The sequence below is a fragment of the Balaenoptera musculus genome, chromosome 10 (genome assembly GCF_009873245.2).
Source record: "Balaenoptera musculus isolate JJ_BM4_2016_0621 chromosome 10, mBalMus1.pri.v3, whole genome shotgun sequence".
Lineage (NCBI taxonomy): Eukaryota > Metazoa > Chordata > Mammalia > Artiodactyla > Balaenopteridae > Balaenoptera > Balaenoptera musculus.
Genome location: NC_045794.1, coordinates 7,466,328 through 7,492,928, shown reverse-complemented (window position 1 = coordinate 7,492,928; position 26,601 = coordinate 7,466,328). Strand labels below are relative to the sequence as shown.

Here is a 26,601-nt window from a genome sequence, read left to right as displayed (position 1 = left end):
TTTAGTCCCTCATTTTGATGTAGTGAATCCTCCAGTGGCTTCCTGAGAAAGCATGGGAAATGATTTTTTTGGATACTTTGCATTTTGAAAATGTCTTTATTCCCAACTTACTCTAGATAGCTTGGCCGACTGTAGAAGTCAGCTGAGAAACATTTTATCTTCAGAATTTTAAAAGCATGGGTCAAGCTTCTTCTAGATTTCAATGCTGATCTTGAGAAGTCTGACAATAATCTTTTTATCTTTTGCATCTTTTATCTTTTGCATATCTTTTATCTTTTTATCTTTCTTATCCCCCTACCTCACCCCCAAGCTGTTAGGATTCTCTTTTTAAACCTATGTGGAAATTTCAAGTGGTTGATGTGCATTATTGTGGGTCTTTGTTCATGTAGGAAGCTGGACACTAGAACTTTGCTCACCTTCAGTCTGTAAAATCACATTTTTTGGTTCTAAATTCTATGGAATTCAAACCAAGCAAATAAAGCAGGAAATCTACAAAATACTGAAAAAGCTAGAAGAGGTAAGTAGGGTCATTTTGAAGTCAGATTTTGAGAATGGAGTTAGATTTTTGATTGTGGTGGGTAATGAAACCGTGTGGGGCCCTGTGAGGCTCCCGGGCATGGAGCCTCTTTTTTTGGTCCCCGATTTCTTGTAGGCAAGACTCCAGCCTCCACGACCTATGCTGAATTCCAAAGGGTGGATTCAAACTGTTGCTAATCAAGGGAGGAGCAGCCAGGAAACCACCTGAGGCCAGATGAAAGGGACCAGAGAAGCTCATCAAGATTAGGAGACCCTGCACACACCCTAATCTTGTCAGCCTCCCAGCCTTGGGTAATATTGTTATAAAACTTCTCACTACCCTCTCCAAGTTGGGACACATAGTTTTTCGAGGCAGGAGCCAACTGCGTCCCTCTTTCCCTGGTAGAGTATTGAATAATAAAGCTGTCCTTTTCTACTTCACCCCAAACTCTCTCTCCAAGATTTAATTTGGCACTGGTGTACAGAGAAGCTGAGCTTTCGGCATCAGTAACAAATTTTTTTTTTTACTGTAGGACAGTTGTAATCCCAATTTTCCCATTATCTCAAGTGGCTATGTATCCCATTGCATTCAGTGGGACTTGACTTTTCTGGGGGCTGCAATTATCTTAAAGTTTCCCTCATCTGTTGATGGCAGAGGGATAACTGTCATAACTAGAGGGAACATAATTAGAATGTTTGTCTATTAAAGAAAGAAACTTTACTCCAGCCATGCTGATGGTTGGCTAATTTCCTGACTTGCACAAAGCACGGACAATGAGTAAGGATTGCTTGATTCAGCCTAGTCCAGCTTCACCTGATTTTTGAAAGTCTGCTTGGGCAGAACTTCCACACCTATAATAGACCTGCCATCGGTCAAACATTTGCAGTTTTGTTAATACTTTAAATCTGTATCACTTCTGCAGGAAGTGGGTTTCCTTCCTAGGTTTTTCAGTTTCCTTACAGATGTTCTCCATTTCTCAAAGTGTGTTTCATGGAACTCTATTTTTACATGAGTTTCAAATATGCATCTTTTTAAAGTAGCTTTAGTTCTTAAGAAGTTGGGAAACTCTGCACAGAATCTCTTAAAGTTTCCTAATATGTATTTAAAAAATAAATGCCCATAAAGAATCTTTAAGAGAGTCTAGTCACCACAGAATGCAATTTAGCAATTGCAGGCTTAGAAAGTACTTTTGGGGAATTCCCTGGTGGTCCAGTGGTTTGGACTCCGCGCTTCCACTGCAGGGGGCATGAGTGCAATTCCTGGTTGGGGAATTAAGATCCCGCACACCCTGTGCCAAAAGTAAAAGCATTTATTTGATGAAATATCAAACAAATATTCACCATGTGCTTTATGTCAGTGAATAACACAGTGATTACACTAATATTTCAGTTGCAAAAATAGGACACCTCCATCTTCTGCAACCTACGTGTTCAATCAGTCACCCTTCTTGGGGACTTCCCTGGTGGTGCAGTGGTTAAGAATCCACCTGCCAATGCAGGGGACACAGGTTCGAGCCCTGGCCTGGGAAGATCCTACATGCCGTGGAACAACTAAACCCGTGTGCCACAACTACTGAGCCTGCGCTCTAGAGCCCACAAGCCATAACTACTGAAGCCCACGTGCTGCAACTACTGAAGCCCGGGCGCCTAGAGCCTGTACTCTGCGATACGAGAAGCCACTGCAATGAGAAGCCCATGCTCTGCAACGAAGAGTAGCTCCCGCTCGATGCAACTAGAGAAAGCCGGCACGCAGCAACGAAGACTCAACGCAGCCAAAAAAATAAAAATAATTTAAAAAAAAAAGGCTTCCCTGGTGGCGCAGTGGTTAAGAATCCGCCTGCCAATGCAGGAGACAAGGGTTCGAGCCCTGGTCCGGGAAGATCCCACATGCCGCGGAGCAACTAAGCCCGTGCACCACAACTACTGAGCCTGTGCTCTAGAGTCTGCAAGCCACAACTACTGAACCCACGTGCCACAACTACTGAAGCCCGTGCGCCTAGAGCCCATGCTCTGCAACAAGAGAAGCCACTGCAATGAGAAGGCTGTTCACCTCAACAAAGAGTAGCCCCCGCTCACACAACTAGAGAAAGCCCGCTCACAGCAACAAAGATCCAACACAGGGCTTCCCTGGTGGCGCAGTGGTTGAGGGTCTGCCTGCCAATGCAGGGGACACGGGTTCGAGCCCTGGTCTGGGAGGATCCCACATGCCGCGGAGCAACTAGGCCCGTGAGCCACAATTGCTGAGCCTGCGCGTCTGGAGCCTGTGCTCCGCAACAAGAGAGGCCGTGAGAGTGAGAGGCCCGCGCACCGCGATGAAGAGTGGCCCCCGCTTGCCGCAACTAGAGAAAGCCCTCGCGCAGAAACGAAGACCCAACACAGCCATAAATAAATAAATAAATAAATAAAAATTAATAATAATAATAATAATAAAAAAAAAAAAAAAAAAAAAAGTATGCTTTAAAGATCCAACACAACCAAAAATAAATAATTAAAAAAAAAAAAAGAATTCCAACCCAGACCCTTTGCATCTGGAGTCTGCGCTCTTTATCACTTCACCATACTTTCTCTTTTGAGACCCTTTCACCTGGAAGGGCCATCCTTGTCCCTCTGATTTATCTAAAGATTACCTGTGGGTAACATGTGCCATGCTTTTGGCCACTCTGTCTATATTTGGGGGATTTCCCACCTCAAGAGTGGAAGGCAGGGACTTCCCTGGTGGCACAGTGGTTAAGACTCCCCATTCCCAATGCAGGGGGCCCGGGGTTCGATCCCTCAATCCCTGGTCAGTGAACTAGATCCCACATGCATGCCACAACTAAGGAGCCGGTGAGCCGCAACTAAGGAGCCCACCTGCCACAACTAAGGAGGCTGCCTGCCACAACTAAGAGCCGGTGCAACCAACTAAATAAATAAATATTAAAGAACCACTCTGCTAAGTCATTCCCAAATTCCTGATGCAGAAACTGTGAGATAATAAATGTGTCTTGAGTAAGCCACTAGGTTTTGGGGTGATTTGTTATACACCAATAGATAACTAATTCAATAGAGAGAAATGGAAGTTTCTGGCTTCAATCTTCCTTTTCCTTAAGCCATAATCATCCAGATTTTATAGATGTGTAAATTTTTTTAAATTTATTTTTATTTATTTATTTTTGGCTGCTTTGGGTCTTTGTTGCTGCGCATAGGCTTTTCTCTGGTTGCGGCGAGCGGTGTCTACACTTCGTTGTGGTGCGCGGACTTCTCACTGTGGTGGCTTCTCTCATTGCGGGGCACAGGCTCTAGGCGCACAGGCTTCAGTAGTTGTGGCACACGGGCTCAGTAGTTGTGGCTCACAGGCTCTAGAGCACAGGCTCAGTAGTTGTGGCGCACGGGCTTAGTTGCTCCGCGGCATGTGGGACCTTCCCGGACCAGGGCTCGAACCAACGTCCCTTGAATTGGCAGATGGATTCTTAACCACTGCACCACAGGGAAGCCCTAGATGTGTAAATTTAAGGCTCAGACAAGTTAATATACTCATTCACGTTTACAGCGTTTAAATGACAGTGCTATGAACATTTTGGGGTTTTCTGACATGCAGACAGTGTTCTTTGTACTCTCTCATGTTACCTTTAATACCTACAAATAATTTATTTTTTGATAATTGACTGCTATAGACGACAGGTCCTCTATTAGCCACTAACCTAGGCACTGTTGATATAAAGGTGGATGAGGCAAATTAAGTGGATTCAGTATGAAGCAGAACTGGGAGATGATAGAATAGTACAGGGATCATTTTGATGAGAGTTGTGGATGTGAGAAGGCTCAGAAGAACAGAAAGTAAAAGCATCAGAAGTATTTAGGCAAGAGAGGAGTTTCAATATTGAGAAAATGTATATCTACCTCCGAGATTAGTCAAGGGTCAAACCAGATTTATCTTTCTTCTAGAAATATAGTGATCATAGGCATATAATTATTTAATGTTGTCTATTTATTTCAAATTTTAGGTCCTTCCTATATTGTCCCATAATTTTATCATGTAGTTCTTACGTTGCTTATCATTCACATTTTTATGACTTATTCATACCAACTTCCCAAATCATAAATTTAATAGTCAAATTAGTAAAAACTTTTAAAGCAAGAATAAAATGACAAAAGGTAAGGGATTGGGGTGCCGAGCTTGGAGGAATACATTCCATATGAGACAAAGCAACAGATGTAGTATATGAAACTTGGCTCTCAGCCTCCTGAGAACTAAAACAAAGGAGTCTTCACATAGCACAGGGAGATTGGCTTGATGCTCTGTGACCACCTAGAGGGGTGGGATAGGGAGGGTGGGAGGGAGACGCAAGAGGGAGGAGATATGGGGATATATGTATACGTATAGCTGATTCACTTTGTTATACAGCAGAAACTAACACACCATTGTAAAGCAATTATGCTCCAATAAAGATGTAAAAAAAAAAAAATTAATGGTTTGTGGGACTTCCCTGGTGGTCCAGTGGTTAAGACTCCGCGCTTCCAATGCAGGGGGCGCGGGTCGGGGAACAAAGACTTCACATGCCACATGGCCAAAAAAAAAAAAGTAATGGTTTGCACTATTCTTTCTGTATAATAAAAGAAAATACATGTGAGAAACTGCATCCTGTCTTTGAAGGGTTTTTTTCCTAATATCCATTTTTTATAAGAATGAGTAAATGGTATCTTTCACAACAGTTGTTTTTATTTCTTTTCTTTTTTTTTTTTTGGCCTTGCAGCAAGGCCCCCAGCAGCACAAAGCAGAGAGTCCATGGGGTCCTAACCACTGGACCACCAGGGAATTCCCATCACAGCAGTTTTTAAATATGCATAGACAGTCTTCAAACAGACATCTAATAAGGTGCCAGCCCCTACTTATGCCCCCCAGAGAAGACTGCCTTATCCCCATGCCAACCCAGGAAGGCAAGCCAGGCAAATGACTGACCAGCCTTAGGCCATTATGAAAAGCGATCATGTTTTGGTTACCAGCATATCCTGAATGCCAAGGAAAGGAAAAAAAAAAAAAAAGCACACTGCCTTTCAGTTTCATTTCTGCCGTGGTATTGCCTATCTGACCCTGGCCATAAGGTTTCTGTTTCCTAGTTTCCTCCTTGTACAGACACGTCATGTGTTGACCAAACCCCATTTCCTCTTCTTCCAGGGCACATGGCTAGACTGTGTTTTGTAGCCTCCCTTAAAGCTGGGTGGGGTCACTGGTCTGATTTTGGCTTAGAGGAGTCAGCTCAGAAGTGACGTTTGCCATTTCCAGTCCTTGATTCTAAAAAAAAACCCTTTCACACTGCTTTAACGCTTTCCTTCTCTGTGTGCCTCTGTCTCTCTCTCTCTCTCCTGTGGGCCTGCTGAGTGTAGAGAATTCAGCAGAGGACTCCAAGGCCATAGGAGATGGCGGAGTCACCAGATGGTAGAAAATGAGGTCCCTGAGTAACTGCAGGGAACAAAAACATTCCACCCAAATGGCATTAGCCTTGCAACGGGAGTGAGAAATAACCCTTTTCTGTATTTAGATGCTACTTTGTCCTTTGTTTCCCTTTAGCGTCTTCTGAGAAATTGGCTCCATGTAATTATTTGTCCTGAAGTCACAGCAAATGTCCCTACAGGTCAAATCCATAGACGGCCTCCGATGATTCTCATCTCCTGGGATTCAAGTCCTTGTGTGGTTCCCCCCACCCAGCATTGAATTGTAGCTGGCCAGTGTGACCCAAGAACACTGCAGAAGAAATAGTGTACGATTCCAAGACATGGCAATTTCTGCCCTGGTCTGTCTTAGGCCACTTGCCCTGTAGGAAGCCAGCCACAAAGTCATGAGGACTTTTAAGCAGCCCTGTGCAGAGGCCTACATGATGAAAAACTGAGACTTCCCACTATCCACGGGTGCCCACTCGCAGCCACGTGTGTGTGCCACCTGGGAAGCACATTCCGTAGCCTCTGTCAAGGCTGGAGATGACTGCAATCCTGGCTGACAGCTTGGCAGCAACCTCCTAAGATATCCTGAGACACCAACACACTAAGTGACTCCTGAATTCCTGACCCAGAGAAACTGTGACATAGTAAATATTTATTGTTGTTTTAAGCCTGCAAAGTAGTGGGGTAATTTGTGATACAGCAGTAGACAACACTATCCGTGATACTGTTATTTGTGAAAATTTCTATACTCTTTTGTTTTAATCTCTTTTTCCCCCCCAGTATTATTGAACATAATTGAGACATAACATTGTGTAAGTTTTTTTTTTATTAATTAGTTTATTTTTTTTATTTTGGGCTGTGTTGGGTCTTCGCTGCAATGCGTGGGCTTCTCATCATCATGGCTTCTCTTGTTGCAGAGCACGGGCTCTAGGCGCGTGGGCTTCAGTAGTTGTGGCCCACGGGCTTAGTTGCTCCGCAGCATGTGGAATCTTCCCAGACCAGGGATTGAACCTGTATCCCCTGCATTGGCAGGCGGATTCTTAACCACTGCGCCATCAGGGAAGCCCAACTAAGTTAAGGTGTACAACGTAATGATTTGATATATGTATATATTGCAGAATGATTATTACAATAAGGTGAGTTAACACGTTCATCACCGCACAGACTTACACCTCTTTGTGTGTGGTAAGAACATTTAAGGACTACTCTTAGAAAATTTCAATTGTACAGTTATAAACTATAATCATCATGCTGTACCTTAAATCCCCAGAATTTGTTCATCTTAAAACTGAAAGTTTGTCCGGGAATTCCCTGGCGGTCCAGAGGTTAGGACTCTGCGCTCTCACTGCCGAGGGAGGGCCGGGTTTAATCCTTAGTCAGAGAACTAAGATCCCACCTGGCAACCACTAATCTTGTCTCTTTCCATGAGGTCAGTTTTTTTTTTTTTTTTTTTAAGAGTCCACATATTAGTGAGATCATATAGTATTTCTGTCTCTGACTTATTTCAAATAGCAAAATGCCTTCAAGTTTCTTCTATGTTGTTGCAAAGGGCAGGATTTTCTTCTTTTTTATGGCTATATAATATTCCATTGTGTGTGTATATATGTATATATACCACATCTTCTTTATCCATTCATCTGTTGGTGGATACTTAGATTGTTTTCATGTCTTGGCTATTGTAAATAATGCTACAATGAACACAGAAGTGCAGATATTTCTTTGAGAAAATGATTTCACTTCCTTCAGATACATAAGGATTGCTGTGGCTGTTCAGGGTCTTCTGTTGTTCCATATGAAATTCAGGATTTTTCTTTCATTTCTGTAAAAAATGCCATTGGAATCTTGATAGGGACTGCATTGAATTTATAGATGGCTTTGTATAGTAGGGACATTTTAACAGTATTAATTCTTCCCTCCATGACCATGGGATGTCTTTCCATTTATTTGTGTCTTCTTCAATCTCTCTTGTAGATTTCAGTGTACAGATCTTTCACCTCCTCGGTTAAATTAATTCCTAAGTACTTTATCATTTTTCATGCTACTATAAATGGGATTTTTTAAAAAATTTCTTTTCCAGATAACATGTTGTTAGTGTATAGAAATGCAAACTTAAAATTTCTCGATTCTAATGGTACTCACTCTTTAGTGGGCCATCAGTTCCTGTTCATGAAACAGTATATACACAAGAAATCATTCTATTCATCTCCAAGTCACAGGAAGTTGTATGAGTCCTGTACCCAAAAGGATATGGGGTGGAATCATTTGGTAATGGCAATTTTGAGGAATAAGTCTGAACCAGGTCAGCTGATTCTGACATCTTCTTGAAATCTTTAAACAGGGAGGGAGACCCTGAAATAAAAAAGAAGTTAGGATAATAAATCATAAACATTTCAAAACATCATTTGAAAGACCACTGAACTACTTGCAAGAGAATACAAATGGGACACCTACATTCCTTCAATAAGATGACACACACCAATAAGGGAAAGAAGAATATGTGCAATTCGTTGTAACAAGTATGTGCTGTAACAACAACAGTAATGATGATGATGAAATCTAACTACTATGGAGTCCACATACATCTTAGACCAGCTTATCCGTTCCTTTCTCCCACTTATTTCCCACAAAGAGATTGTCTTGTTCTCACATTTTTAAAGATGTCAGGTAAATAACTAAATGTCAATATAAATGGCAAAGTGATGGTGAGAAGAGTATGTGTCAACATAATCAGGAGAGAAGTTTGAAGATGGATGCTTCTTTTTGCAGCAGAATCTTTTTCCCTTATAGTAACTTACTAGAATTATGCAGTGGAGTTCCAGTGCATACAGCCTCATCCACAGAGGGGGGTATCTTGGCCAGTGAGCTTCTTTCCCAGGTGGGTAGTTGACAAAATTCCTCCAGCAGTAATCATACTCTAAGGAAACACAAATCTTGGTTCACTCAACACATACAACAGAAAGTTAAAGAGAGCCCAACTTGGGACTTCCCTGGTGGCGAAGTGGTTGAGAATCCACCTGCCAATGCAGGGGACACAGGTTCAAGCCCGGATCCAGGAAGATCCCACATGCCGCAGAGCAACTAAGCCCGTGTGCCACAACTACTGAAGCCTGGGCTGCAGAGCCTGAGCTCTGCAACAAGAGAAGCCACCACAATAAGCCCACGCACCACAACAAAGAGTAGCCCCGCTCGCCGCAACTAGAGAAAGCCCGTGTGCAGCAATGAAGACCCAACAACAAAGACCCAATGCAGCCAAAAATAAATAAATAATAAATAAATTTAAAAAAAAATAAAAGAGAGCCCAACTTAAAAATAATAAAAATTATAATAATTATTATTATTAAATAATAATACTATGGGGCTTCCCTGGTGGCGCCGTGGTTAAGAATCTGCCTGCCAATGCAGGAGACATGGGTTCAAGCCCTGGTCCGGGAAGATCCCACATGTCGCGGAGCAACGAAGCCCGTGCACCACAACTACTGAGCCTGCGCTCTAGAGCCCGTGAGCCACAACTACTGAGCCGGCGCGCCTAGAGCCCGTGCTCCGCAACAAGAGAAGCCACCACAATAAGAAGCCCGTGCACCGCAACGAAGAGTAGCCCCCACTCTCCGCAACTAGAGTAAGCCCGCACACAGCAGCGAGGACCCACCACAGCCAAAAATAAATTAATTAATTAATTAATTTTTTAAAAAAGTACCATATATAAAATCCCTCTGGCCTATTTACTGCTGGAGAAGGGCTAGACTCTTCCAGAATCCCTTAAAGGAACTCAGCAGTTCATTTGAAGATGGCACAGAGGCCATAGTGACAGGAGTGGGCAAAGGAGTCATATCTTTGATGCTTTCCTTGCTATGAATTTCAGACCTGGTCCTTTCTCCTGTTATCTTGGACTTTTACTTCTGAGACTTCTGGTCTGGGGTAATCAGTCTCCTGGCCTAGAAACATACCACCACCACCACAGTCTCTAATAAAGACTTAAGATTCCTGGTTTATTGTTTTCACCTGGGGGTCCCATAATCTGGATAGTCACACCACTGTGAATCAGGTCTCTGAGTCCTTGCCGGTTTTGCGGATCCATGTGCTGGAAAAGCCGTGCTACGTAAATAACCAGGGTCACTCTAGGATGTTGATTCAAAAATTCCCGAATAGCCTTGGAGCATTCCCAGCAGGGACTCCAGGACAAGAACCAGGTGAGGCAGCAGCTGACGGATGGGGGAAAATGTCTTTCTGAAGTAAGTTTTTCTATAAAATTGCATTCAACATGCTTGGTGGTGTTCTTGCCCGAGTGTCGCCAGACCTTCTGCCTCTTGCCCCACTTGATTTCATAGAGCAGACAGGCCTCTTTACAGAGTTCTCGGGGGTCAAAGGAGACTTCAAATTCCCAGGGTTCAATTCTTCTCCTGAAATATAAAAAAGCACCCCTGTGTTGTTATGTCATCATTTGAGGGACCCTAGAAATAATTTCATCTTCTCCTTCTGGATCAGGCAGATCTAAAACATGACATCTCAGGGACTTCCCTTGTGGTCCAGTAGGTAAGACTCCTTGCTCCCAATGTAGGGGCCGGGGTTCGATCCCTGGTCAGGGAACTAGATCCCGCATGCATGCCGAAACTAAGAGCCCGCATGCCCCAACTAAAGATCCCGCGTGCCGCAAATAAGACCCTTCACAGCCTAAATAAATAAATAAATATTTAAAACATGACATCTCAGGAAACTTTTTTTTTTTTCTATTCTGTATCTCAAAGTTATCTGGGGAGATCCGTTTGGATTATTAGAGTTTCTCTCACAAACATAGTGAAGAGATTTTTCCCAACTCATGTTATTTGGTTACCACTCTCTCTACCATTGCTTGGTGGTCTTGAATTCAGGTATAAGTGTGTCCTTGTTCCTCTTTTAAACTTTTCTCATTATATTCTAATCTTATTTTATTTTATTTTATTTCTTTTACTTTACTTATTTTTGGCCATGCTGTGAGGCTTGCAGGATCTTATTTCCCCAACTAGGGATTGAACCCAGGCCCTCGGCAGTGAAAGCGCCGAGTCCAAACCACTGGACCACCAGGGAATTCCCTCTAATCTTTCTATCTCACACTTAGAGGTGACCTGTCCCACTCATTAATCTTCATTATTCCTCAGTGGACTCTAGCTAGATTTTTTTCAGGTGTGGAAGCCTCAAATTGCCAAGAGGATTCTATTACCAACTCTGATAAGAGACTAATTTAGCCTCAGGATTCTTCCACATTCAATTCTGTATACTATTTCCTCATAAGAAAGAAATTCAAATTTCTCTCAAGGGCATCTTTAGATACCCACCCTCATTGCGGGTCAGAGCTGTGACTCAGAATTATGCTGAGGACTCTTCTTTGCAATATGGTTGAGTCATAAGTTTATTACATCCCCATATTTTCCACTCATTCCTAAAGAATCACTTTGTTTATTATGTAAATCAATCCTTCCACCCATCATGAGATAATATGTTCCCTGACAAAAGTCTCCCTGTTATAAAAATAGGTCTAGGCGCCAGGGAGGCAAGACCCAGCCTCCCCAGATGCCTTTACTTGTTTTTGGTTTTTTTTGAAAACTGTGCAAAATGTTCATTTATTATGTCCATCATTCTACAAACATTTATTGAGAATCTAGTATATGCTCTGCTATGTGTTCTAGAACCTGGGGATACAGCCATGAACAAAATAAAACCAATCTCTGCTCTCCTGGAGCTTCAAAAAAAAAAAAATAGGTGTAGGGAATTCCCTGGTGGTCCAGTAGTTAGGACTCCGCGCTTCCACTGCTGGGGAGCTGGGTTCAGTCTCTGGTCGGGGGACTTAGATCTCTGAAACCCAGGTGGTGTGGCAAAAAAAAAAAAAAAAAAATGTCTAGAAAATGGCATAGAGTATAGAATAAGAAGATGAAATCAAAGTGACAAATGAGTTCACTGGACTTTTCACTATTGCCTATGAAAACCTGTGATTTAAAGAGAGAAGAACAATAGTAAGACGATAACAGAACAAAGCTGGAAGGTAATTTTTTTCAACAGAAACCAAAAGCCATAGGAGCAAAGATATAGAAAGCAATAATAATCATAGAGAATAGAGTTAGAAAAGGCAAAAGAAAGAATGGGAGCATGGAATAAGTAAGGAACAATAAGGAAAGCTATAGTCTTCCAGCTCTTAAATATCCATCTATTCTTGGTTGAATTAAATGTACACTATGATAGTATAATTCTTACCTCAAGGTAGCATCTCCAGCTGAAGGACCTGTTGACCAACAGATGATCATGTCAGATAACACCCATATACGAATTGAATTACTAAGAAAAAATGCTCTATTCTTCAAACCCACAAACCGTATCAGAAAATGCAGTTAAAAGATTTTCTCCTGGGACTTCCCTGGCGGTCCCGTGGTTAAGACTCCCCACTTGTTTCCACTGCAGGGGGTGAGGGTTGGATCCCTGGTTGGGGAACTAAGATCCCTCAAGCTACGTGGGCAAAAAAAAAAAATCTCTCCTGCATTAATTGGATTGGACAAGGTCATTGCATCAAGAAAAGCAAGATTTTTAAGGGCTCTACTGAAATTTATTTGCCCAATATCAAACCAGGTAATCCTCTTTAAGGCTCCAAAAAGAAAGGGGGAAAGTCACCCTTCAGAGGATCTTAGGTGTAAATTATGTGCCCCCATAGAATCCTGTACTTCCTTCCTCATAGCAATGATCATGTTGTATTATGATTGCTTAATTACATGCCTATAGTAACACATGTGTAAATTATGTGAGATATGGATTATACATATCTTGTTTCAGACCCTATCACACTGCCTGAAACATGTTGGTTAGCAATAGATACCTATTGAACAAATGAATGAAATTCATCACTATCCACTACAGATTATTAACAGTACTCTGCAGAGGAACTGGATCTCTCATACGTTGCTGGTGGGAATATAAATTGGCATAGCCACTCTGGGAAACAGTTTGCAGCTTCTTAGAAAAAAATCTAAAAATGCAACTACCATGCAACCCAGCAATTGCCCTGCTGGGCACATGTCTCAGAGATAGGAAAACTTAGGTTCACACAAAAGCCTGTACACAAATGTTCATATCAGCTTTATTTGTAATATCAAAAACTGGAATGAGCTCAGATGTCCATGAAGTTTGAGACACTGAGTATAAGGTTCCCACCTGATACCCCTTCTTGGTGGGTCAAAGAGAGACACAAAATTCACTGCTCCCTCTGAGGGTGAAGTGGCTGCCCTGTCTCCCAGCCAAACCTTATCTCTGAGGAGCAATTTTTGAACCACAAGACCTTCAAAACAGAAGATGCCAAGGCTGTGTGTGTATGTGTGTGTGTGTGTGTGTGTGTGTGTGGTGAGGGGTCCAGATTGTGTCACTGAAGCATAACAATTATTTTGGTCTGAAGACATTTGAAAATAAACTCCCCTCCACGCCCCCCAACCCCACAATCCCTTATTTTCCTACAGGCAGAGCCTCCCAAAAGAACTCAAAAGAAATCAATTGTCATAAATCCTGTCCTTTGGGGCAACCAGGGGAGATTGACTCTTACCAATTGAGACACCCACTCAGACATTGTCACGAACTAGTCTGTCTCCATCTATTCTCCTAACGGCCCGTCTATCTTTCCTAAAAGTCATTTGTTTTCCCATTAGTGTTCTTCTCCCTCTCCACTTCTTCTATTAAGATGGTATATAAGCCATTTTAATTCTAACCGAAGTCCTTGAGTCACATTTTTGTGAATTCCTCTGTGTAATTTTGTCTTTTTTTTTGCTAATCTGTCTTTTGTCGGTTTAATTTGCAGTGCCCCCTCCCAGAACAAAATCTAAGAGGGTAGAGGAAAAGATTTTCTTCCTAAACAATGTGTGTGTGTGTGTGTGTGTGTGTGTGATGTCTATTTGTGCATTTGTACTAAATGGAGAGAGACTGTGTATGGCACACTTTCCTGTAGGTGGAAAATGGTTCTAGCTGGGGTGTGAGACCGAAAAGATAAATCAGCAAGATATATAGGAAAGAGGACAGAGTCAGTAAATACTATCCTAAGTGTAACATGAAGAATAAACCTCTCATCCTTAGAAGAATATGCAGGGAATCTGACATGAGATGGAGGAGAAAGGGGATGGCTAACACCTTGGAATGGGCACTTCTCAGACCTTACTTCAGATTGGGGCCTTTGGGACTTCCCTGGCGGTCCAGTGGTTAAGACTTCGCCTTTCAATGCAGGGGGTGAGAGTTCTTTCCCTGGTCAGGGAGCTAAGATCCCACATGCCTCGCGGCCAAAAAAACAAAACGTAAAACAGAAGCAACATTGTAACAAATTCAATAAAGACTTTAGAAATTGTCCCCATCAAGGGACTTCCCTGGTGGCGCAGTGGTCAAGAATCAACCTGCCAAGGCAGGGGACACAGGTTTGAGCCCTGGTCCAGGAAGATCCCACATGCCGCCTAGCAACTAAGCCCGTGCGCCACAACTACTGAGCCTGCACTCTAGAGCCCACGAGCCACAACTACTGAAGCCCGCACGCCTAAAGCCCGTGCTCCTCAACAAGAGAAGCCACCGCAATGAGAAGCCCGCACACTGCAACGAAGAGTAGCCCCCCCTCGCCACAACTAGAGAAAGCCCGCGTGCAGCAACGAAGACCCAACACGGTCAAAAATAAATAAGTAAATAAACAAAACAAAACGAAAACAAAAAAAAACCCCAAATTGGGGCATTTGAACCAGCTGGTCTACTCAGCGGGGGCCTTGTAGAAACAGAGGCCATACCTATATGAGGAGGTGAACCAGCAGTGAGAACTTCAGAAAGAGAGATTGAGATACATTCTCAGTATCTACACATGTGGTGCCAGGCAAGAACACTAGCTACATGACTTGGGGTGGTTTGAGGGATAAAACATACCACCTTCAAGGGAAATTACCCAGATATTTCAATTAAATAAAGTCTTTACACTTTTCCCCAAAATACCAGTCACAAGAGAATTTTAATAGAGGGAAAATATAATGGAGAAAAAATATTGATTCTTGAAACCTGACTGACACCTGCATTTTGTCTTATCACATGATGCCCACACTCTTGCAACAGTCTTTTCACTGGCCTCCTTTCTTCCTGTCTTTTCTGCTTTCAGTCAAGAAGGCATCAGAATGAGAAGCCTGTGCACTGCAACGAAGACCCAATGCAGCTAAAAATAACTAAATAAATAAATTTATTAAAAACAAACAAACAAATTTGCTTTCTAATCTCACTGCAGATTGTTTCCAAAAACTCTTCTCTATCTTAACCAATTTATTCTTTATATTCCACACACAATCTTTGTAAATTCTCTTAAACTCTCAGTGTCAATCAACCTGGAATCTCCTCCTCTTTGCCAATTCAAATTCTGCTCTTTCAGGATCCAGTTCAAATCCCACCTCATCTGAAAATCATTACCTTCCACAACCTGAAGTGTTTTTCCTCTCCCACGAATTTTTCTAACATTAAGTAACGGAACCTTAACTTATCCATTAACTTGCCCTTGTGCTATCACTTCTGCTGTTATTTTAAACTTTTATTTAACAGTTGTATTTTTTTTACTTAATTTTTTATTATGGTGAAACAAGCATTGCTTTAGTGCCATCTGATCAAAATCATTTTTGGATGTGAACAGTTGGCATTAATAATAACAACAACAATAATAATAAATCCTGTTTAAGAATATTAATATATTAATAAATAGGAAAGTTGGAAAATGTCCAAGGATACAAACAGAAGCAGGACACATATACACGCACACACACACACACACACACACACACACACACACACGCAAGCACACACACAGAGTTTTTGCATCTTTCAAGAATATGTAGCTTTCAGGCCCCCGTCCATTTTACCTCTGTCAGAAGCCATGCTGCACTGTCATTGGACTTTTTCCTCTGGAGCTATATATTGTGCTAATTGCTGCTGCCAGCAACCCGCCCGAACATTGTTTCTGCAGGTGTGACCACTGCCACCTGTTTGGGCAGAGGATGACTCATTCCTGAGTCTCAGGCAGATACTGGGTATCCAGACTGCACAGACAGCAGATGAAGAGGGAAGTTGCTGGGGGTTGATAAGAAAGCCTGTGACGCAGATAATTAATTCTGTAGCATAATTCATTGAGAACATCCAAATTTCAAAGTTCTTGCGTCATAACTCAGAATGCAGGAACACTTCCCTTTAAAGTTAAAGCAAGACTGACCCATCATTCTTTATTGGAAAAAAGAGAGGAAGAAGAAAGGGAAGAGAGAACTGGCCTGTTTCCGTGACTTGAATGTTTTCATTGTTACCTGGTGAAGACAGTGAGGCCTTGCCCTTTAGCTATGATTCATTTATTTCTAACTTCCCCTTACTTTGCTCTTTGCCCTAGATTCTGTTGGAAAGGGGAAGAGCACGATTAGAAGCAAAAGCAAAAGGACTTTGGTCTCTGAGTCAGGTAATTAGTGTACAAGTTTCGGGTGATTTCTCTTGCTTCTCGGAAGCTAAGGTAAAGGTTAAGCCCAGTCCACTTCCGCTTTTTTTCTTCCTTGAGAAAATGAATACTATCCTCCCTATTGCCATTGTCTCCTGTTGCCTGAACCCTGAGTCAATCTCCTCCGGGTTTGAGCACACACACTCCCAGAACTGAGGTCGCTCTCAAGACCTAAGCCTCCCTCTAGGGTCTCAAATCTAGAGCCCCTGAACTCTGAGTCTCAAATTCAACGAACCCTACACCTGATCCCTAAATATAAGACTTTCCTTCATCATGAAATCAAGCTGGAGCCTGGACAAGATGAGGCAGTTGTTTGGAGTGGCAGGTGATACTGTTGAAGAAGGGGCAGAAGTGCCTCATCATAAGTAAAGGTCCTTCAGGGACTTCCCTAGTGGCATAGTGGTTAAGAATCTGCCTGCCGATGCAGGGGACACGGGTTCGATCCCTGGTCCAGGAAGATCTCACATGCCGCGGAGCAACTAAGCCTGTGCGCCACAACTGCTGCGCTACAGCTACTGAAGCCCGCATGCCTAGAGCCCGTGCTCCGCAACAAGAGAAGCCACCGCAATGAGAAGCCCGCGCACCGCAACGAAGAGTAGCCTCCGCTCACTGCAACTAGAGAAAGTCTGCACAGCAACGAAGACCCAACGCAGCCAAAAATAAATAGATAAATTTATTAAAAAAAAAAAAAAGTCCTTCAGAAGCCAAGTGTTTCAGTGAGGCATGTGTGGTGGGTAGGATAACGGCCCCCCAAAGGTGTCCACCTTCTAATCCCTGGAACCTATAAATATGTTACCTTACAATAGCATAATGGACTGTGCAGTTGTGATAAATGTGATTAAGTTAAGAATCTTGAGGTGAGAAGATTATCCTGGATCATCTGGCTGGTCTCAATCTAGTCTCAAAGACCCTTATAAAAGGGAGGCAGAGTCAAAGTCAGAAAAGGACATGTGAAAAAGATGTGTCAGGGGTGAGGAGAAAAAAAAAAAAGAGAAGATGTGTGATGTGGTATTGGCTGAAGAGGGCCATGAGTCGAGGAATGAGGACAGCCTCTAAAAGCTGGACAAGGCAAGGAAATGATTCTTCCCTAGAGTCTCCTAGAAGAATGCTGCCCTTTTGACACCTTGATTTTAGCCCAGTGATACCCTATTTTGTGCTTCTGATTTCCAGAGCTGTGAGATAGATAAGTTACATGGTTTTACACCACTAAGTCTGTGGTCATTTGTTACAGTAGCAATAGGAAACTAATACAGCAAGACAGACTCTGGAGAGGCACATATGTAATAGGTAAGGCGGTATATAGTTTGAGTTAGTTTCTACTAGAACTCCTACTGAATGCTTGATCCATCTTCTGTATTATTTTAGGAAATTCAGAACTAACACATGTGATAGACTGTCATGCATTCATCATGTGTAAGAGAGGTCAAAGATAATCAACTATAAAATGTAACTATTCAGTTTAGATCAGTGTCCTGTTCCTGTTATGCATTTTTAAAAATGCATACATATACCTTTGTCTCCACTCCACAATCAAGATATTTAAGCTTCTCATCACCCAGAAAATTCCCCTGTGTCTGTTTGCAGTCCTTCCTCCTACTCCGTCCTAGGCAAACACTGATATTTCTGTCACTAAAGATTAGTTTAGACTGTTCTATAATATCATACAAATGGAATCATATAATGTGTAAGCTTTTCTGTTTGCTTTTGTGAAATAAAATTCATATTTATGACGAGACAAGAAAAATTTAAACATAAAATTTCTTCTCTGCCCTTTGGCCTCCCCTCTTGCCCCACTGTGCATTGTGTATCCACCTTATGCATTGACCAAACCTCCCCCATCAGCAGGAATACCTGCTCAACCATAAACAGCAACATTCTCCTAGCATCAACAAGACAATTCCTTCAAAGATAACATTCCTTCTTGATGTTGTAAAGGATCACAAGACCCACGCACGACAATGGTGCTTAAATCTGGATTAGGTAAATTGTCAATACCTCATTTAATGTACAGTCTTCTGTCTCAAAAAAGGTTACATAAACTGTATTTTGACTTTTTTTTTTTTTCTAGTGCCGAGTAGCCAGTGAGATCTTAATTCCCCAACCTGGGATAGAACCCATGCCCCCCAAACCCATGCCCACTCCCTGCAGTGGAAGCACGGAGTGTTAACCACTGGACTGCCAGGGAAATCCCAGACTGTGTCTTGACTTCTAACGGGTGGAAGTTCTCAGAGCTTTCTGAGATGCTCTTCTGGGTTAAAATCCTCGAATTTGCCTCAAATAAAATTTTGCAATTCTTTCTTAGATTGACTGATAAATTTTTCATCGACGCTTTTTTTGCTCAGCTATCCTGTGAAATTAATCTACATGATTAGGTGTATCAGTGGTTCATTTCTTTCTGTTGCTGAGTAGAATTCCATCATATGGGTATGCTACAATTTGTTTATTCATTTATCCTTTGGTGGACTTAGGGTTATTTTCCAATTTTAGGCTATTGTGAATAAAGATGATACGAACATTTGTGTACAATTCTTTGTGTAGGAGTTTCTTTATTCTTCTCTTGGTCAAAGAACCTGGGAGTAGAATTGCTAGATCAAATAGGTAAGTGTGTATTTAACTTTTAAGAAAATCCTGGACAGTTATAACAATTTACGTTCCGACCAGGAGGAAATGAGTGTTCCAGTTGCTCGATATCCTTACCAACACTTGGTAATGTCAGTCTTTCTAGTTGCAGTAATTTCTGTGGGTATGTGGATTTTAATTTGTATTTTCCTGATGATTAATGATGTTGAGCATCTTTTCATGTGCTTGTTAGTTATTTATATATCTTCTTTTCTGAAGTCTGTTTGAGTATTTTGTCCATTTTTTAATTTTATTTTTGTCTCCTTACTGAGTTGTAAGAATTCTTTATATATTGTGGACACCATTCCTTTGTCATATCTTTATATATATTTTGCTAAGTTTCTGGCTTGACTTTTCATTTCCTTAATGGTGTCTTTTGAGGAACAGATGTTCTCAATTTTTACAAAGTTCAATTTATCAGTTTTCTTTTTATGGTTAGTGCTTCTTAGATCTTGTCTACAAAATCATTACCTACTCAAAGGACACGAAGATATTCTCCTATATTTTCTTCTAGTACTCATAGTTTTGGTTTTAGCTTTTCCATTAGGTCTGCAATCCATTTTTTTCTTAAAGGAACATTTATTTATTTATTTATTTTGGCTGCATTGGGTCTTCGTTGCTGCACATGGGCTTTCTCTAGTTGCAACGAGCGGGGGCTACTCTCCGTTGCTGTGCGCGGGCTTCTCATTGTGATGGCTTCTCTTGTTGCGGAGCATGGGCTCTAGGCGTGCAACCTTCAGTAGTTGTGGCACACTGGCTCAGTAGTTGTGGCTCACGGGCTCTAGAGCGCAGGCTCAGTAGTTGTGGCACTGGGCTTAGTTGCTCCACAACATGTGGGATCTTCCCGGACCAGGGATCGAACCCTTGTCCCCTGTGTTGGCAGGTGGATTCTTAACCACTGCGCCACCAGAGAAGTCCTGCAATCCATTTTCTGAGCTTGTGGTGTGATGTAAGAGGGTTGGTTTTTGTCCATGTGGATATTATATTAATCAGCTAGGGCTGCCATAATCAAATCCCACAAACTGGGGGCTTAAACAGTAAAAATTTACTTTCTCAGAGTTCTAGAGGCTAGAAGTTCAAGATCAAAGTTCCAACCAATTTGGTTTTTTGTGAGAACTTCCTGACTTGTAAACACTGCCTTTTTGCTGTGCACTCACCTGACCTTACCGTGTGTGTGTACCCTGCAGGGGCGGGGAGCTCTCTTCTGATGAGGACACTAAGCCTATCAGATCAGGGCTCCACCCTCATCAGCTCACTTAAGTTTAATTACTGTCTCAGAGGCTCCCATTTCCAAATATAGCCACACTGGCTGTTAGGGCTTCAACATAACAATCAAGGGGTACCAAACATTCAGCCCGTAACAGATATCTATATCATTTTCCCCACATGGATAACTGGTTTTGGTAGCACCATTTGTTGAAAAGACGGTACTTTCCCCATTGAATTGCCTTGGCACCTTTATTGAAATCAGTTGATCACATATGTGTAAATTCATTTTTGAAATCTCTCATTCCATTGATCTCTATGTCTATAATTATGCTTATATCACAGTTATAATTATTATAGATTAATAATGTCTTTTTATGTTGGGTTAAATAAAATATTATTATTATTGGGGTATAGTTGCTTTACAATGTTGTGTTAGTTTCTGCTGTACAGTGAAGTGAATCAGCTGTGTGTATACATATTTCCCCTCCCTCTTGGACCGCCCTCCCACACACCCCCCCCATCCCACCCACCTAGGTAGGTCACCATGGAGCACCGAGCTGAGCTCCCTGCGCTACACAGCAGGTTCCCACTAGCTATCTGTTTTACACATGGCAGTACACATATGTCAATCCCAATAACCCAGTTCATCCCAATCCCCCCACCCCGCTGTCCACACATCCATTCTCTACGTCTACATCTCTCTTCCTGCCCTGCAAAATCAGGTAGTATACATTCTGATTTCCCCAGATTGCTTTGGCTATATAAGTTCTGGTTTGTCATTGTCTACAAACGTGCCTGCTGCGGTTTTGATTGGTATTGTGTTGAATTTATAGATCAACTTGAATAGAATTGAAACATTAAGACATTGTGTGTTCTAAATCTCAAACATGCTATATTCTTTCAGTTATTTAAGGATTGATTTCACTTAGCAATGTTTTGTGATATTCAGTGTGTGTATTGTATAGTTTATTAAATTTATCCCTTAATATTTCATGGTTTTAATTTGATTGTAAGTGGTATTGGTGTTTTGTTTTTTTGTTTTTGCTTTTTTTTCCTAACCCTTCATTGATAGTATATAGAAACAGAATTGATTTTTGTATATTGACCGTGTAACTTTTGGGAAGAAATTTTCCTTTACTTTTTTTAGGTTCTTCTGGCTGGTCTAAGAATTACATTGACATGAGACAGATAACAGGAGAAAATCAAACAAAGTTTGATAACATGTATACATGGGAGAGACCCAGGAAAACTGAGTAACCCGTCAAAATGGTTGAAACCCTGACCTTAAATACCATCTTCAGCTAAAGACAAAAGAAGATGTTGGGGGTAGTGGTTTGGGACCTCAAAGGGGAGGAAGGCAATTCACATGGAAATGAAAAAGCCAATGGTAAACAAATATTTGCTGGGCTGCCCAGAGACAATGGGACCCAGAGTGCACTCTGATCTCCAGGCCCTGCCGAGTTTCCCCACCACACTCAGCCCGTAGTCTCTGCAGAGATCTCTGGTGACAGCTCTATTCTGGGAACTGGCCCTTTATCTAAATTCTTTAGGCAGCTAAGGGGGAAGGTCAAAGTTTCTTCCTGAGTCTTTTGGGCCTTGATTGTTTTCAGCTTGAAATAATCCACATGCCAGAGTCGTTTTAGGGTGGCAAATTTTGCTCCCCTACATAACCAACCTGTGAACTTGCTAACTTCACTTATTTCTAATTTTTTTTTGTAGATTTCTTAGGCTTTTCCAAGGATTATGTTGTCTGTAAATAAAGACAATCTTACTTCTTTTCCAACATGTGTGTCTTTTTATTTCTTCTTTTTGCCTTCTCGGAATGGCTAAGGACACCAATAAAATGTTCAATAGAGAAGGTAAGGGACTTCCCTGGCGGCCCAGTGGTTAGGACTCCGCGCTTCCACTGCAGGGGGCTCAGGTTCAATCCCTGGTTGGGGAACTAGGATCCCACAAGCCATCCACTGCATGGCCAAAAAAAAGAGAGAGAAGGTAAGAGTGAATATCCTTGCCTTGTTCCTGATCAATTTGAAGATCTAATTGGCTTTATTAAAAGATTCAAAATTGGACAGCATCCCGTCTAGCCAGTCAATAGAAAGGAGCTCCAAAGAGCTACAGAAAAGGAAAGATTTTTAAAAGCAGGGAGGGGGTGGGACAAAGAAATCATAAACAAACAAAAAGGGTTATTTCTGGCAAGGTTACCTTCCTTTGGGGGACAAAAGTGTCTATTAGGTAGATTACTTCACTGGTTCTGACAAGGAAATTCCAGACTGACCTGATATGTTTACATTCCTGGGCAAGGTTGAAACTGCATTTAGCTTAGATAGCTCTCAAGTCTTGGTCTGATGATATGGGCTTAGCACACGTGACTACATTTGGGGCTTATAGTTTCTTTTTCTAACAGGGGAAAGCATTCAGCTATTCTGTTTTTTTTTTTTTTTGGCTGCGCCAGTGTGGCTTGTGGGATCTTAGTTCCCTGACCAGGGATTGAACCTGGCAGTGAAAGCACCGAGTCCTAACCACTGGATAGTCAGGGAATTCCCTTCTCTTTTTATACTTTGAAGCATATGCAAGACCTCTACACAGAAATAAACCCACACATCTACAGTCAATTGATTGTATTTATTTTTTTAAATTTTTAATTGAGGCAAAAAAGTACGTAAGATAAAATTTACTATCTGAAGAGAAGAAATGGTTGCTGAGGGCAAAGGAATGAATACCTGGGTTATATAATAAGGAAAATGCAATATTAATAAACACCTCAGAAAGGGCTCAGAGCAAGCGATAATAGTGTCTCTTAGCTCAATTATGCCAGGTATCTGAAAGGGTGAAGCTGCAAGTTTCCTGAGATCACTCCTGCTTTGGGGACCCTGACAAGATCTCCAGTGGAGGCCTGCAAACCTAAGTGGCCTCCCCCTGAGAGACATGTTCATATGATATGATAATGGACTGGACTAATTATTAATGACCAAATGGAACTTTGATAATGTGCCCGTAGTTTTTTTTTTTTTTTTAATTAATTAATTAATTTTTGGCTGCGTTGGGTCTTTGTTGCTGCGCGTGGGCTTTTCTCTAGTTGCAGCGAGCGGGGGCTACTCTTCATTGCGGCGTGCGGGCTTCTCATTGCGGTCGCTTCTCTTGTGGTGGAGCATGGGTTCTAGGCGCGTGGGCTTCAGTAGTTGTGGCACGTGGCTCAGTAATTGTGGCTCACTGGCTCTAGAGCGCAGGCTCAGTAGCTGTGCACGGGCTTAGTTGCTCCGCGGCATGTGGGATCTTCCGGGATCAGGGATCAAATCCGTGTCCCCTGCATTGGCAGGAGGATTCTTAACCACTTCTCAACCAGGGAAGTCCCTGCCCAGAGTTTTTGATTTGTATGATTGTTTTGCTGTAAGGAACCCAAGTTCTAAGGGGGTGGATATTGTAATATTTTGATTTATAATAAGAAATATATGTGTGGTCTTTCTCCCTGTTCCTGGCACAGAGATTCTAAAACCCTTGGAAAGATCCAAGAGATGAGAGCTATAAAGCTGTTCTTTATTACGTTGATAAGGGGGCTTTGGGAAGGTCACTAGGTAATCTAATGTTGTGGGCTAGATGCCAGGGGAATAAAGCACATGATTAGAAGTTTGGAACTTTCAGCCCTACCCCACCACTTCCTCTCCAGGAAGGGGAGAGGGGCTGGAGATTGAACCTATAACCAATGGCCAGTGATTTAATCAATTATGCCTATGTGACGAAGCCTCCATAGAGACCCAAAAGGATTGGGTTCAGAGAGCTTCTGGGTTTATGGACAAGAACGCATCCACGTGCCGGGAGGGTGGCACACCCCAAACTCCATCCGGACAGAAGCTGCTCTGCTCAGGACCCTTGCAGACTTCACCCTATGTACCTCTTCATCTGCCTATTCATTTGCATCCTTTAATATCCTTTGTAATAAACTGATAATCTCTCTGGTTTCCTCAGTTCTGTGAGCCACTCTAGCAAAGTAATCAAACACAAGGGGCAGGTGCTCGGAACTCTGGATTTATAGTCAGTTGGTGAGAACCTGAGGTTACAGCCTAGACTTGCTATTGGCATCTGAGGTGGGGGAAAGGGGCAGTCCTGTAGGACCATTATGATGTGATTTCTTTTATGTTATGATTCCTGCTTATCAAGGGTGAAACGTAGGAATTAAGCTATGTTAAACTATGTTAAGTTGTTCAAAATCGACTCACAGTGGCCAATGTAAACTTAGTTGTTTTGAAACGTCCACTATAGGACTGTCTTAGAGTGATGAACTGTTACTTTACATGAGAAATTTGTCGGGCAATTTATGTCACTGGAACAGAAGGAGAAACTGATGGAGACAAGACTCCTCCCAACAAGGGTGCAATTGTTGCTCCTTAGAAAGAGACCACTGAGCCAAGTGACTTGAAGGCCCTTCACTGGAGGCCCCGACTCCACGCTGCTGAGAGCTGATCCAGCTGTTCAGGATGCTGGCGGAGGCTCTGTTGGAGCACAAGCAACTTCCTACTCACACGTGTCACGAGACTAGTTGCCAGACCGAGGATGCTGCTTGTGCTGACGCCACCTTCTGGACTTCTCCTTGGAGTGGTTTCTTACTCCCGTCTCCGTTTTCCTTACTTTGACTAACCTGTGTCATGTGCTAATTGCGTGCAGTAAAACTGAGTGGTTCATGCATTGAGTACTGGCTACATTTCTTATATCTCCAACTTACCTGGACTTACCCCTGGACCTGTGACAGACAGGAACTTAACCTGTAGGATCTGATGTTGACTCCAGGTAGACAATGTCAGAACTGAATTGAATTGTAGGACACCCAGCTGGTGTCTACAGAGAACTGGAGTATTGCCTGGTGTGGGAAAACCTCTACACATCAGGTCACAGAAGTGTTCAGTATGAAACACTGAAACACACAAGTGTTTTTCCTTTATACCATCTTAACCATTTTCAAGTATACAGTTATTACATTCCAAGTATACAGTTCACTAGTGTTAAGTATACTCACATTGTTGTGCCACAGAACTTTTTCATCTTGCAAAACTGAAACTCTGAAAACCACAACTCATTATTTTCTTCTCCCTCAGCTCTGAGCAACCATCATTCTACTTTCTGCTTCTATGAATTTGATTATTTTAGATATCACATATAAGTGGAATCATACAGTATTTGTCATTCTGTGACTGGCTTACTTCACTTAGCATAATGTCCTCAAGTTTCATTCAAGTTGTAATGTGTGACAGGATTTGCTTCCTTTTTAAGGCTGAATAATATCCCATTGTATGTATTTAGTACATTTTGTTTATCCATTCATCCACTGATGAACAAGTTGGTTGCTTTTGCCTTTTGGCTATTGTGAATAGTGCTCCTATGAACATGGGTGTGCAAAAGTCACTTTCAATCCCATGCCTGCTTACAATTCTTTTGCACATATACCCGGAAGTCAGATTGCTGGACCATATGATAATTCTATTTTAAATTTTTTGAGGAATGTCCATACAGTTTTCCATATCAGCTGAGCCATGCAAGAGTTCCAATTTCTCCATAAACTCACCAAGACTTATTTTCTGTTGTTGTTGTTGTTTTAATAGTAGCTCTCTCGCAACGAATATGTGGTCAGCTGATTTTTAAGAAGGATGCCAAGACCATTCAAACTTGTAGAAGAAAACATAGGTGTAAATCTTCATGACTTTGAATTAGACAACAGTTTCTTAAATATGATACTTAAAGCACAAACAATAATGACAAAAAATTGATACATTGGATTCCATCAAAATTAAAAACTTTTGTGCTACAAAAAACACTATCTAGAAGGTGAAAAGACAGCTCACAGAATGGGAGAAAATATTTGCAAGCTATATATCTGATAAGGGCTAGCGTCCCAATTATATAAAAAACTATTACAACTCAACAATAAACAGACAGGGGCTTCCCTGGTGGTGCAGTGGTTAAGAATCCGCCTGCCAATGCAGGGGACACAGGTTCGATCCCTGGTCTGGGAAGATCCCACATGCCGCGGAACAACTAAGTCCGTGCGCCACAACTACTGAGCCTGCGCTCTAGAGCCCACGAGCCACAACTACTGAGCCTGCGTGCCACAATTACTGAAGCCTGCGCACCACAATTACTGAAGCCTGCGCACCTAGAGCCCGAGCTCCGCAACGAAGAGTAGCCCCAGCTTGCCGCAACTAGAGAAAAGCCCGCGTGCAGCAACAAAGACCCAACGCAGCCAAATATAAACAAATTTTAAAAAAAAACAATAAACAAACAAATAACCCAATTAAAATGGGTAAAGGATTTGATAGGCATTTCTCCACAGAAGATATACAGATAACCAATAAGCACATGAAAAG

The 26,601-nt window shown here is 42.0% G+C and overlaps 1 protein-coding gene across 1 annotated transcript; it reads right to left on the bottom strand.

The window, feature by feature from the left end:
• Nucleotides 1-8,003: 8,003 nt before the first annotated feature.
• On the bottom strand, nucleotides 8,004-15,908 carry APOBEC1 (apolipoprotein B mRNA editing enzyme catalytic subunit 1). The gene is made up of 5 exons (XM_036866675.1): nucleotides 15,804-15,908; nucleotides 12,157-12,184; nucleotides 9,934-10,331; nucleotides 8,730-8,848; nucleotides 8,004-8,283 (listed from the first exon to the last, which is right to left on the bottom strand). The coding sequence occupies exons 1-5, from the start codon at nucleotides 15,817-15,819 to the stop codon at nucleotides 8,134-8,136; spliced, it is 711 nt and encodes a 236-aa protein (XP_036722570.1). The 5' UTR covers nucleotides 15,820-15,908; the 3' UTR covers nucleotides 8,004-8,133.
• Between the last annotated feature and the right edge of the window lie 10,693 nt (nucleotides 15,909-26,601).